Consider the following 14,280-nt stretch of genomic DNA (forward strand, 5'->3'; position numbering starts at 1 on the left):
GAAGCAACATGTTTTGGTTATAAATATATGGTTTTTCCTCATATATTGGCATGGAATTTTGAATTTAAAAGCTTCTCTTTATTACAAAAACTCAAGTGTGATTTACTACCATTGTGTGAGTTCGTTGTTTGGTTGAATTTGAGGTACCACTATTCTATTGAGTGAGTCATTTTATCTTGTGAGGATATACTTCATAACATCAGGTACTTGAAGGAAATAATTTCCTTATGAACACACTGTGAATTCAGTGGACTTGATTTTTCTAATCTTCATCTTTTTCTAAAAGTTTAGTTTACTATTTTCTAAAAATAATTCAAACTTCTTTGTTGTTCTTAAATTTTTTTGAACTTGTTGTTGAAGTTCATATTTTAAATACAGATTTTATTTAACCCGAAAATAACATTATGAACACATTTAATGGTGAGAAACCACCACCATTCAATTACATCAAGAACATGATATATCCTGACTGGTTCTAGCCTTTTCCTTTTAAAGGTTGTGATTGTGTTGGGGGATATTCTGATTCCAAGAAGTGCTCATATGCAGTTAAATATGGAGGCAAGATACCATACAGTCGTAATGGAGCTATGGTTGAAGTGAAGTCTCTTGTATATGAATGTGGTCCTCATTATCAAGGGGATGGGGTGTGAGAGCTTTAACATCTATTCCTTCAGGAACATTTATATGTGAGTATGTAGGAGAACTTCTGGAAGACAAGAAAGCTAAACAAAGAATTGGTACGTAGTGACGAGTACTTTTTTTATATTGCAAAAAACTATAGTGATTGTTCTGTGAACTCTTCTGGACATGCAAAATTAAATAAGGTAGTAAAAGAGGGTGGTTATACTATTGATGCAGCTCAGTATAGAAATATCAGGCGATTTATCATAATAATAGTTGTTCACCTGATTTGTATGCACAAAACATTTCTTATGATCATGAAGATAAGAGAATTCCTCATATCATACTTTTTGCAGCAGATAATATCCCTACTTTGGGGGAGGTCAGTTACCATCACAATTATTCCATGAATCAGGTACCTGACTCCAATGGAAATATCAAGGTGAAGAAATGCATTTATGGATCTTCAGAGTGTTGTGGTAGGATGTACTAGGGGTTAGTAAAATTTTCTTTCAAGCTAAGCTGAAAAATAGCTCATATTTGATGCAAAAATTCTCACTACAATTATTTAGTCCTCCTAACCTTTTAACTCTGCATTTGAACGAAATGATATATATGTGTTGCTCATAATGTATGCTATTAGTGTTTGTACCTATCTCTTCTTCTCCGTTTGCAAAGACAATTTGCTACATTATGGGTAATATGCATACTTATTTTGGGTGGAAAGAGCAGAAGATATGATTTTGTTGGTTAACATAAGATCTTCTAGTTGTTGGTTACAAGAGTTTTGTAATCAGTCGTTGTTGAGGCTCAGAGTTATTTAGTGAAGTTGGGGTTAAATCCTGTAGAGGTACAGGTCGTGTTTTTTTACACCTTTTTGAGCCGGGTGTTTTCCACATAAAAATTATTGTGTTCTTTACTTCCTGTTTTACTGCTTCCTTGGAATACGTCAGGCAACCCATTCCATCCATAGGCAACTCTTACGTTAAAGTCACTGATCAGTAGGGCACGTACTCTAACAAGTGTTATCAGAACAAGGTTGTCTTAAAAAGGGTTAACACCTAAGACAAAGATCACTATGATGAATTTCGCACCACCTACTGGTCACAGTGAAGGTCAATCCACTATTAGACCTCCACTCTTTAACGGTTCTCACTTTATTTGGTGGAAAGCTAGGATGGAAACGTTTCTTCAAAATGTAGATTATGAATTATGGAACAGAATTACTGATGGACCAATAATTCCCATGAAGATAGTGGATGGAGAACAAGTGAAAAAGACAAGGAGTGAATTTACCCCGGAAGATCTAGTTGCCCTTAAAAAGAATGCAAAAGCCAAAAATATTCTTGTTTGTGGTCTTAGTCTAACTGAGTACAATAGAGTGTCTAATTGTAATACTGCTAAACAAATCTGGGATGCATTGGTGAATGCACATGAAGGTACTAGCCAAGTGAGAAAATTCAAAATTGCATTACTTTTTACTGAATATGAGGCTTTCGAAATGGGAAAAAATGAGTCACTACAAGAAATGATAACTAGGTTAACTTTGTTAGTAAATGAGTTATCATCTCTAGGAAAGGTTTTATCTACTGAGGAACAGGAAAAGAAGGTCTTGAGAGTCCGACCAAAGTCTAAGTGGAATGTCAAAGTTACAGCCATAAGAGAAGCTAAGGATCTCATTAGAATGTCTCTTGATGAGTTAGTTGGTAATTTGAAGACCTATGAGATGGACATGGAAGATCTAAATAGGTCATTTGAAAGTGATGAATCAGATGATGAAACTGCTCTCATGGCCATTGGAGATTCAGACATGGAATAAGATGATGGAAACTCTGAGGTAAGTATTCTTGAACTCAGAGAGAATTTGCATTTATTTTCTAAAATAAAACTTATTTCCTTAATGGGTGCTCTAATTGATAATTTCCAAGAATTAACTTCTGATAGGGATGAGTTATTCAACAATTTTGCAAGTCTCAAGTTTGATTTTATTGATCTAGAAACTTGTTAAAAAAATGTTGAAAAGGAAAACTTCACTCTTAAGGAACAGGTTAGCAGATTTGATTCATCAAACCTGACCCTTAAATTTGAAGTTCTAAAACTAAGTTCTAAAATTGTCTCTTTTTGAAAAAGAAAAAAAGGTCAAGAGTGAGGAACAAGAAAAGACTGAGTCAGAATTGACTAAGATTAAACATGAATACTTTTGTGAAAAAAGAAAAAGTTAGTCAACTGAATCAAGAATTTTTTGAATTAAAACTTGATCTTGAAAGAGCTAATAGATGGACACATCCTTTAAGAATTGTTCATAAGTTAGGTCAAAAAACTCACAATGAAAAGGTTGTGTTGGGCTTTTATAAAAGTTCTACTGCTATTAAAGATCTGTGTTATATTTGTAGTAACCTGGGACATCCAACCACTGAATGTCCAGTTATAGCAAAAATCAAATCTAGAAGCATAAGCCTAGCAAAAGAATCTGGTTCTATGTTAGCACAAGCTAACAAGAAAGTCAAAACTGGTCAGAGAAATATGTCACATAACCTGCTGCCTCGATGGGCTACAAGGAACCTCATATATCCTTTTTGTCATAAGAAAGGACCCAAGCTTGTCTAGATTCCTAAAGTTAACTCCTAATTTGTTTTGCAAGTGAGAGTGAAAGGAGACAAGAAAAATTAGTACATGGATAGAGCTTTCTCAAGGCATAAGACTAGAAGCAAATAAAGTTTCTTTCACTTACCATTTTTAAAGGGGGAATGGATTTTTTGGAGATAGTTAAAAGAGTATCATTATTAGATTTGAAAAGATTAGAAGAACTAAAACAAAAGCCTTTTTAAAGATGGTCAGATTTGGAGTGCTCGTGTAAGGGGAAAGCAAGGGAGATTCTTTTTTTTTTTACAAGAAGGATGACAGTGAAATTGATGAGCATGCATAGGAACATGTTGTACCACCTGGTTCAACTGTTGTACAGACTGAGGGCATATTGACAGGGGGAACAACAAATCAAGAAATTGATGCATCAATAACATCAACACAAACAGCTGATAATTTTGATGGTAGTTCAAAAGAATTGTTGTCAAAAGAATCTTGAGATATCTTATGGAAATTAATGGCTTGAGACTATGGTATTCAAAGAAAAGCAATTTCACTTTTGAGGGCTATAAAAATATTGATTATGTGGGTTACTTAATTGGCTGGAGAAGCACCAAAGGCACTAAGTAGAGAGCATTTTGAAAGAAATAGGTTAGACTTGGGGATGATTAAAATTGCATGAACTCCCCTCAATGATTGACTAGAATAATCATTTTTCTTTTTAATCGTATTAGCTAAAATGTTATTCAATTCAATCTTGCACATTTAGTAGAGTGTCCTAATTTCAGATTTTTGACTCTTCTAACCTAATTTTGTATTAGATTGTGCAGAAAAATAGGTACAAGCAAGCAATTGTGACCACAAAGTTCTTCTTATCAGGTATGCTCTACACTGACATAAGTATTGGCTATATAAGTTGAAGCAGTTGAGCACACCTATTCAATTCCTCACACTTCATCCTCCTCTTGTCCTATAATACTGACAAATTGGTTGACCAAATTTTCTTTGATTCTCTCTAAACGGTTGTGCACAAATGTGTTAATTCTATGCCAAAAATTTCTTCTTCTCTTTTAACCAAAACATCAGTTTTTGTATCATGAATTTGCCAAACATGATCATCAATCACATGCATCATATGTTTCTGAAGAATAAAAAGGGACATGCTCTCCCTTTTAGTTCCTAATTGGCTGTTTTTGGGGGACTTCTCAGTCCTAGTTTAGATGACTTATAAAATAACAATGGATGTTCTTGAACAGATAAATCATGTTGCTCTACCTATTTCAATAAGGAGGGCTAATACTCATTTGAAAAAAAATTGATAATTAAGAAATGATTTAGTTGAGAAAAAAATCTGAACTAGAAGCTGCACAAGACAGTCATGAAGTGGAATAAGAGGTCCATGAAGCTAGGATCATGACTTTGAAGCTTCAACTTGATTGATAGATGGATGAAAATGTTGAAGTCATTCGTCAATTGACACAGTTGATAACACCTATTCCACTTTCCTCATCAGCTCCTCACTATTCGTATCCTTAGCCATGTCCCACTTTTATACCATATTTTTTTTATTAATGCTCAATTGTTCTGCTTTGTTCAGTACTAGCTTAGGTTTAATGTGGAATATGCTCTGGCAGTTAAATGGAATGGTTATCTTTGCTAAATTGACTCATATTTTTGCTCTTTTTAATACATTACTATGTTGGCTAAAGTCTTTGTCTGATTGTTTTGGTGATAGCCCCAGTGGCCATGAATAACATAATAAATCGCTTTGGCTAGTATATTATTGCATTGAAATGGTTTTCGATGATGCCAAAATGGGGAAGATAAGAGGGTTGTGCAATGTTTATAACCCATGGACTAACTTATTTCATTTTTGTGTTTTATACTTTAGTGCCTACAGGTGAAGATGTTTGAATGCATAAAGACAAGAGGTTTGTCATCATCAAAAAGGGGGAATTTATTGGGTACGATGTAGTTTTGATGATTGACAAACTGATAAAGTGATATAAAACATGTCAGTCAAGCTGGTTCGCAGACACATTGTCTCATGTAGCTGAACTTGTAGCAAAATTATAGATGATTAAAGACAAGGGTGGAAGAAATCAAGAACCATGTGAGTGGTTAATTATAATAAACTCAAGAAAATAAACATATTCTAATTTGAAGAAGTTGAATTTGATTCAAACACTTGATGATAAAGGGAAAATAAGTTGAGTTGAAAAAGGAGTCCTATGGAAAGAAGGAGTTTCACTTTTGAGCATATCCTGAAGAGTCCTATATATAGAAGTAGGAAAATTCTGCAGATTGAAGAAGTCTACGCGAGATAGGAAACATACTAATTGAAGGACTCTTTGTTAGATCAATGAAGTTTTTGATGGCTGACACATGAATGGACCATGTTACTTGAGCTGGTCTAAGTATAGAAAGACAAGTTTCAGGTTTCACTGATAGATGCAGACAAAGATTATTTAAAGTCAGGAATGAATAAGCGAGCCAAATTCTGATATACTCAAGTTACTAATCACGTGAGAAATTGAAGAAGTTGTGGTTGAGTAAAATACTTGAAGATAAGATGATTTAAGGAGTTGGAGTTTGACTATAACACTAAGGAGACAAGAGTTGAAATTGAAGAAGGAGTCTCACTTAAAGTAGAACTCTATGCAATGAGAGTTCTGATTAAAGGGGGAGTTTGAAATAAAGAATAACTCTTTGGAGAGTTGTGCTTAAATAGAAGATGCATCATTCATAGTAACTTGCATACTTACAAAGAGAGAAAAGGCTAAATACGATCAAATTGAGGGAATTCTGACTGAAGATTCAAGTGCTGCCAGTACAAAGGAACAAGTTGGCGAACCTATTTCATAGGATTAAACTTTACAGTTCATGAGTTAGTTTAAATGTATTGTTCTTATTGAGTTATAATTTATTGCTTTCCTAGATTGATTGTTTAGGAAAAATATTGAACTAAGTCAACTTCAAGTTTGGGATAACTCGAAGTGGGTTCAACGGTCAAGGGTGATTGTTGAGTTATAGGAATTAGAGTTTATAATTCTAGTTATTGAGTTATAAGAATTAGAGTTTATAATTTCAGTTATTGAGGTATAGGAATTAAAGTTTATAATTCTTAGTTGTTGGTTATAAGAGTTTTGTAATCAGTCGTTGTTGAGGCTCAGAGTTATTTAGTGGAGTTGGGGTTAAATTCAGAAGAGGTACAGGTAGTGGTTTTTACATCTTTTTGAACCGGGTGTTTTCCACGTAAAAATCATTGTGTTCTTTACTTCCTATTTTCTTGCTTCCTTGGAGCAGGTCAGGCAACCCGTTCCATCCATAGGCAACTCTTACATTAAAGTCACTGATCAGTAGGGCATGTACTCTAACATTAAGATTACGACTTTCCCCATGAGTTAAGTCTTATTTAGCACTAGATTCCATGTTTATTTATGTTTTTATCCATGAAAGTGATCTTATGCACTGAGTTTGGTATTTTGACATGAAATTTCCATGAGATGGTAAATGATTACAATTTGAGTGTTATGTACTCAATTTACAAGAAGTTCAAGTTACAATTTATTACAACATGATTGAAGTTTCAGCTTTGATCTTATGTTCTTAGATAAGACATGAAATTCATAAGTTTCTTTTTAAGTGTGATTTAAGTGAGAGAAACATTGTTGGTTTTAGTTTTTATAAACCCACATGTTACTTTAAGGTGAATTTCATAAGTATGAGCATAAGTATATACTTTTGGGGATAGTATTTAACACCGAGAGGGAAATGTGGGTTTAGCGCATCCTATTTCTCAAAAATACGTGCCACCATAGGTTTAAGGGTCCTCTCCAGAGAGTATCTCCTTGCCCCAAGGGGCTAAGTTTAGTGATCACTTTAAGTTAAGGTTCTATACCGATGGCAAGGGTAGAACAACTCTCCTCAATGTGGGTAAGACATTATATTCCATGCTAGCTCAGATGGTTTATGTAGGTTATAAGAATCTCCCATAAGAAAAATAAAGAAGATTTTAGAAACTAAGTGTAATGACTCACACGCCTTATTCAGATGTTGTTTTATGATTTATGCTTTATGTGATTTCAGCTTTCGGTTTTATTCATGATCAAGGTGAGTCTATTTACACTTACCATACATGTTTAATGAGTACGTATGTTCAACTTCAGTTTTACTTATTGCATTCACTCTCATATACTCGGTACATTTCAGAAATACTGACCATATATATGTTTATGTGGATACATTATTTCATAATGTAGGTTCTGGTGTTCGTCCTCAGAAATACGATTAACCGCGATCATCATTTCCTACATCCTGTCAGTTGGTGAATCCTCATGCTCCGAGGGTCAAGATTATGGTTACTTTGGATGTTCATTTAATAAGTAGAAGTTAAGATTTTTGTGCTTTCTTTCGGGTCAACTGCGGTCTGTCTTAGTGACTCTTCAGTTTAGTTAGAGGCTTGACACAACCTATCGGTTGTTTATTTCATTTGGACATTCAGACTTTTAGTTGTGGTTTTGTTTATCCTATTTTTATTGAGATTGATATTTCAAATATAATTCAACTTATAAGTTAACATTTCAACTTATGTCCACACTGGGTATTTCTTATTCAGTGCTGAGTGTATATCATGGGGTCAGCTTTGGAGCTACCTGTAGTCCTAAGCACCGTGAGACATCCAGGGGTAGTCTCGAGGCCTTACATCTTATTGCCTTTGTTCCTTGAGTTGGCTTTGTTGAATCAATCCCTGCTATTCATTTTGGTTTATTTAGTTGTTATTGCTTTCATTTTTGTATTCACTTTATCAAACTGTTTTGAAATGCTTTATTTAAGCTTTGGTTCTATCAGAAACAACCTCGCTATTTCTATGAATTAGGAGTAAGGTTTGTGTAGACTCAGCTTTATTTAAGCTGCTGGAAAATCCCACACTAGAATGGATGATATATAAAGTCTTCCAACTTAACTACATGCAACAACACTTAATTACTTCTATGTTTGATCCCTTGATGTTATGGTTTACATATGTTTTAAGACAGAAAAACAGCAGTTGATAAACCACATACTACTATTATGTTTTACCTCTACTAGAGAGAACGATGTACAAGACTTTAAGCCATGATAACTCAACGTCGTTAAAACAAACAGCATAGAAGTAGTTTATTAGCAATACTATATAGTATTAGAGAATGAAGTACAAGAGGTGATTCCTAATATGCATCTAACCTAAAATTTATTCTGTAAACTGATAGGTGATACCTAAAATTTATTCTGTAAACTGATAGGTGATACATCACCAAGTTGCACTAATAATTCATTAGCTATACAGTAGATAGATATATATTGTAGTAGTAATGTTTTTGGTCTAAGAGAGCTGAATGTCTGTCTCAATAGTGATCCCTGCTTTCCATTGAGCAGGAATAACAGCCTTATCAGACTCCACCCATTTAGTCTCAGCACCAGCACTTGTGAGGAACCTCACCTTAAGTTCACCACTTGGTGGGTTCGATAGGTCAAACACAGCTCCATAAGCCCTCCTCATTGATAGCCATTCTTTTGTTTCCTCCTGCATCAACATATATATAAGGGAATAATCAGTGGTGCAACGAGTTCGGCTGAACTTAGTAGGTTTGGTTCAAATTTTGTACTTGACTTAAAAATCCATTGAATATGTATATATTATAATTTAGAACTCACTTCCTTCAAAAGATCGAATCCATAATTCATCAGCTTCAAATTCTGGATCTGCCTCTAATAATAATTCTTTTATATTTTTGGTGGAAAACATATATAAAAATTCATGTATGGTAAGATAAGCTTTTAAATTTCACACATACTGTATATAGGTATTTCTTGTAAGCATGCCAATGTGCATGTGCTGATAGCTTTATCGTAATTTCTAGAGCAGCAAGTTGGTGAATATTTTGTGACGTCTGTTGGAACCTTGAAGTTTTAATGAATGATAATATGAATGAAACAAGTTGAATTTGATTCACTTAATGATAAGGGAAAGTAAGTTGAGTTGAAAAAGAGTCACGTTAATACTTGCATAACAAATCTCATCTGTTACCTAAACCACAACGCTATACCAGGTTCCATATAATTGGAACAAGTTCAAGCAAAATACGGGATGTTACATCCTTCCCCCCTTAGGAACATTCATCCTCGAATGTTAGCATAACTATCCCACCAAAACAAGTTCCAGCCTAAGTTTAATATCCCTATTATCACATAGTATCTATATATTACACTTACTTGTTATTGCTCTAATTCAACATCTTGGACTTTCTCTCCGTATTTGAACAAATGGGGTACTTAGATTTCATCACTTCTTCAGCTTCCCATGTTATCTCTTCTACTTGTTGCTTCCTCTAAAGCACTTTTACAGAAGCTATTTCTTTATTCCTTAACTTCGTAACTTGCCTATCTAGGATAGCAATAGGTATTTCTTCATAGGTAAGATCTTCCATAACTTGTACATCTTCAGTAGGAGTAATATGAGATAGATCTCCCATGCATTTTCAAAGCATTGAGACGTGAAATATTGGATATACTGTTGAGAGCTCTTGGAGTAGCTCTAATTCATAAGCAACTTGGCCAAAACTCCGAGTAATCTGGTAGGGGCCTATATAATGTGGACTTAGTTTTTATTTCTTACCAAATCTCATAACCCCTTCATTGGTGACACCTTCAAGAGAAGAAGGAGTTTCACTTCTAAGCATATCCTTAAGAATCCAATGTGTGGAAGGAGAAAGATTCTAAAAATTGAAGAATTCAAAAGAGTTGGAGTTTTACTACAACACTAAGGAGACAAGATTGGGAATTGAAGAAGGAGTCTCACTTGAAGTAGAACTCTATGTAATGAGAGTTCTAATTAAAGTAGGAGTTTGAAATAAAGAATGACTCTTTGAAGAATTGTGCTTAAATAGAAGATGCAGCAGCCAGAATAATTCACGCACTTAAAAAAGCAGAAAAGCTCAATCGACAAATTGACTTCACGAAGTGCTAGTCAATCACTAAAGAAACACGTTGAATAACCTGATCCTTAGTACAGAATCCAGCTAAGAGTTTTAGCGTTGATTTTTAGAGTTGTTCATTGTGTTTGAGCTATTCATGTAATATTGTGTTATAAACTGAATTAGGAGCTAATCTTTGAGTTTGGAAAAACTCAGAGACTTTGGGAACACATACGTTGGGTGGTGTGTGTAGTTAGGAATTAGAGTTTATAATTCCTAGTTATTGAGTTATAGGGATTAGAGTTTATAATTTCTAGTTGTTGAGTTATAGAATTAGAGTTTATAATCTATTTGTTGGTTACAAGAGTTTTGTAATCAGTCGTTGTTGAGGCTCAGAGTTTTTTTAGTGAAGTTAGGGTTAAATCCTGTAGCGGTGCAGGTCGTGATTTTTTTACACCTTTTGAGCTGGGTGTTTTCCACGTAAAAATCATTGTGTTTTTTACTTTTTGTTTACTGCTTCCTTGAAACACGTCAGGCAACACGTTCCATCGATAAGCAAACGTTAGGCGAAAATAAGAAAATCAGTAAGGCACGAATTCTTAGCAACGTCCATATTTTAACTAATACGTTTAATGAATTTCTTAATGAAAATCGTGCCTCTGTCAGAAAAGATTTTGTTAGTATGGTAAATGAGACAAACCTCGAAGACTTCGACACCAAGAATGTCAGTAGCGCCACCTTGATTCATAACAACAACAGCAAGGTAGTTAGGATACTTGCTATGTTCCTGGACTTTAACCATGAGATTTCCTCCACCATATTTGCAAGAAACTCTACGATATTCTACTTCAACCACTCCTTTGGCAAACAGATGCTGAGCCTTATTGGGCTGCTTTGCCAGTTTAGCATAGGCACGTTGGCTGAGAATGAAGTCTGTTCCATGCCCTTCTCCATTGTCAGTCACCACCACCTTTGCACCCTCCTCACTGCACAATTCCTTGTCTTTGCACCTTACCTGTAAATTTTATTTGGTTAATGCTACAATGAGTATTTTAACTAATTATCGTCAATGGTGTAAAGAATTTTTATACTATCCGGTTACCTTTATCTATTACGCATAAAAGATAAATTTTAAAGTTAAATTATTTGTAATTATAGAAAGATGACATTTTTTTGGACCAACTAAAAAGAAAAATGATGTCACATAAATTGGGACAAAGGAGTATATAATAAGGTAAAAAATACTTAATAGTATCAGGTTTTTTACGCTAGTAATAATTAAATCCTAATGAAGGATAGTTTACCTGGTAGCAAGCTCCACAGGCAGCTCCATTTTTGTAAAGGCGTTTGGAGGCTGTGCAAACATCCCCGTTGTTCACATCTTTGCCATAGTCTCCGTAGCCACACGCTCCACCTGATTAAAATGTAAATGTTAAAATGTCAAAATGTAGTGCTTGCATAATATGTTCTTATCAGTTCAATATCTGACTCGTGAGTCATTGGTCCACACGATATTAACTCAAAATTTTAAGGAGAAAGTCCATTAGCTTGCTATCCGGGCCTTTGTGCGTCGCTAGGCGTTATACTTCCACTAGCCCAGGCCTGGCGCACCACTTGTATAAAACTAAAAGATGTGTATACAGTTGTAAACTAATGATGTGTATATAGTCGTAGACTTCATGAATTTAACTACACTTTTACTTTCATTTTACATGACACGAGTCCGTTTCGAAATTAGTCATGATATTAATCAATTTTTGGATGAAAACAGACATCAATTTACAAATAAAGTTTTGGCCTGGATCAGTCACATGAAAACTGTATGTACCCACTAAAACGTTGAACTTTATATCAACATAATCTAATTTTTAAGTTTCAAACCAGGAACTACATATGTAACAAAATTAGGAAATCATTTAACACAAAAATGACACATAAATCTAAACAAAATTTGACATTTCTTTTGATAGGTGTGAGAAAGAGCTAACATACTTGGTGTCCCCATGCCATCTGTGGTGGTGTAATAGGAAACTCTTGAAACATAATTATTGCTGTAGCATAGCATAGGCAACAGCAAAACAATGAAGAGAAAAGTGTAATTATTTTTGAGAAAAAACATTTTTTGTCTCTAGAAAAGAGGTATATAGACAAAGTACAATAATTACAATGGGAATTGTAGTGAATTAATGTGATATTGTTGTGAACAATTCCTATGAATTTATAGGTGTGAGTTCAATAGGAATATCGACGTTTGCTTGCCACATTTCTATTCCACTATGGACAGTGGAAACCAGATGTAAACGAATGGTAAATTAGTCACAAAATTAACTTGATGACACATAATTTCACTAATCATTCATTGAACACCTTAATTAAACCTAGAAAGAACCAAATAGGATCTTTCTCTCCAGATTTTACATTATTGTGTATTTGAAAATATCGATAGACGCTTAAACTTGTTTCGAAATTTCACTTGGACCTCTCAACTCAGACTTGTACCTATCAGGTTTCTAATCTACCCAAAATTTGATCCACCTAGGCCTTTTTGGACAATCAGCAAAAGGTATAGAATGTGTGTAACACACTCCCGTGACGTGGCAAAAATGAATAATTAAAAATAAAACATGTGGCAAATGGGATTTAAAAAAAAAAACTATGAGTCAAACCCCATCCCACGCCCACTCCATTAATGACCCAACCCAACCCTTCTCTTTCCCTGCAAAATCACCATTGCCCACATCAATGGCATTTCTCTGAAAATCACCATTGTCCACATCAATGGCGGAAAACACCTAAATGATGACTGGCCGACTATAATTGAACAAATCAAAATTGAACATAAAAATGAAATCATTAAAAACCAAAAAATTGAATTTTCATTTAGTAATCAAGAAAAAAAATTAAATTAGCAAAAAATAAAGTCTTTAATTATGTTCGTGTTAATCAACTTTTTCCTCTTTATGCTTTCTTCCTACTCTACACTTTAAATTAGGATCTTTTTTTAGTGGCAATTTTTTTTGTCAATTTTTTGATTTCAAATTTATTTTTTGAGAAAAAAAAGAGGCGAGAGAGGAAGAGCAAGCGAGAAAGAAAAGAAGTATAAGTTTAAATGCTCTAATAGTGATCTCCATTTATTTCGATGAAAAAGGTGGCTGGCAGTGGTGACAGATTTTACAATTTTTTTAGGTGTGCTTCTCTTTTTAATTTTCAATATGTTAGATGAGAAAGAGAAGAGGCGGAAGAGGAAGAGTGGGAGGAGAGAGATATATGTAGAGAAATTATGAGATTTGAATATTTTAATGGTGGTCTCCATTTTTTTCGTGAAGGAAGAAGGCGACGGGCGGTGGTGAAAGATGTAGGAGAAAAAACTTATAATTGAGGTTGAAGAAGACCCAAAAAAAATTCAGTAAAAATTCACTTTCACGTGCCCACAGTGAGTATATACCACGTGATGTGCGGTGTGGGCAAAAAGGTATAGGTGGATCAAATTTTTGGTGGGTTAGGAGCCTGATAGGTACAAGTCCGAGTTGAAGGCTTCAAGTGAAATTTCGAAACAAGTTTAGAGTCCTATCAATGACTTAAGCCTTATTTTAAAAATACATATTATTTTACTTGAAAATGAGGGTAATTGCAAATGCATGCATGCCTTCATTTTGCCACTTGGCCTACATTTGTTATGAATACATTGAGAGTGACTCTTATCAAATAGTTAAAGGAGGAGAAGCTTAATTCTAGCTTATAAATAGGCAATATATTTAGCCATCATAATATAGTAACCAACTTTCTATTTTCTCTTGGCTATAATTTCTCACTCCCTCTATTTTCTCCTCTTCCTACACCTTTCTTTATAGAATTATATATTTAATTAAAAGGATTCTATTATTTATACCATTTTCTAGTTTAACTTGTTGATATTTATATTAATATTTTTGCTGATTTCTGTATTCTCTGATTAATTAGGGAAGACTTACTTAATCCTGAGTATCCTCTAATTAATCAGGAAAGTAATTGTTTAATCCTGAGAAAACATTTCTCACTGTTGAAATAGTTTCTTAGGATAGTGGCTAGCACGACTCAAGTATAATTAAAATATCACTCAATATAATATCATAATAATATT

General features: G+C 34.1%; 2 protein-coding genes across 3 annotated transcripts; one reads left to right on the forward strand and one right to left on the reverse strand.

The window, feature by feature from the left end:
- The first annotated feature begins 251 nt into the window (after positions 1–251).
- On the forward strand, positions 252–2,779 carry LOC124899274. Of its 2 annotated transcripts, none has more exons than XM_047413584.1 (2): positions 252–737; positions 981–2,779. In XM_047413584.1, exon 2 carries the CDS (start codon positions 1,700–1,702, stop codon positions 2,438–2,440), a length of 741 nt encoding a protein of 246 aa, XP_047269540.1. In that variant the 5' UTR covers positions 252–737; positions 981–1,699; the 3' UTR covers positions 2,441–2,779. The 2 variants fall into 2 exon arrangements, with proteins under 2 accessions (XP_047269540.1, XP_047269541.1); XM_047413585.1 differs by having other exon boundaries at positions 1,037–2,779.
- A 5,560-nt stretch (positions 2,780–8,339) lies between these two features.
- On the reverse strand, positions 8,340–13,857 carry LOC107874887 (expansin-like B1). Its single transcript, XM_016721597.2, has 4 exons — positions 12,153–13,857; positions 11,465–11,574; positions 10,861–11,175; positions 8,340–8,770 (listed from the first exon to the last, which is right to left on the reverse strand). The coding sequence occupies exons 1-4, from the start codon at positions 12,277–12,279 to the stop codon at positions 8,570–8,572; spliced, it is 753 nt and encodes a 250-aa protein (XP_016577083.1). The 5' UTR covers positions 12,280–13,857; the 3' UTR covers positions 8,340–8,569.
- Positions 13,858–14,280: the final 423 nt, after the last annotated feature.

The sequence above is a fragment of the Capsicum annuum genome, chromosome 6 (assembly GCF_002878395.1).
Source record: "Capsicum annuum cultivar UCD-10X-F1 chromosome 6, UCD10Xv1.1, whole genome shotgun sequence".
Lineage (NCBI taxonomy): Eukaryota > Viridiplantae > Streptophyta > Magnoliopsida > Solanales > Solanaceae > Capsicum > Capsicum annuum.

Bases quoted from the DNA above. Each gene is read 5' to 3' on its own strand.
- LOC124899274 (XM_047413584.1), top strand. From the start codon at position 1,700: ATGATGAATTTCGCACCACCTACTGGTCACAGTGAAGGTCAATCCACT.
- LOC107874887 (XM_016721597.2), bottom strand. From the start codon at position 12,279: ATGTTTTTTCTCAAAAATAATTACACTTTTCTCTTCATTGTTTTGCTG. The intron at 11,575-12,152 runs GTATGTTAGCTC...CATTTTAATCAG, and splicing joins AGATGGCATGGGGACACCAA to GTGGAGCGTGTGGCTACGGA. The intron at 8,771-10,860 runs GTTTGTCTCATT...ATGTTGATGCAG, and splicing joins TTGGTGTCGAAGTCTTCGAG to GAGGAAACAAAAGAATGGCT.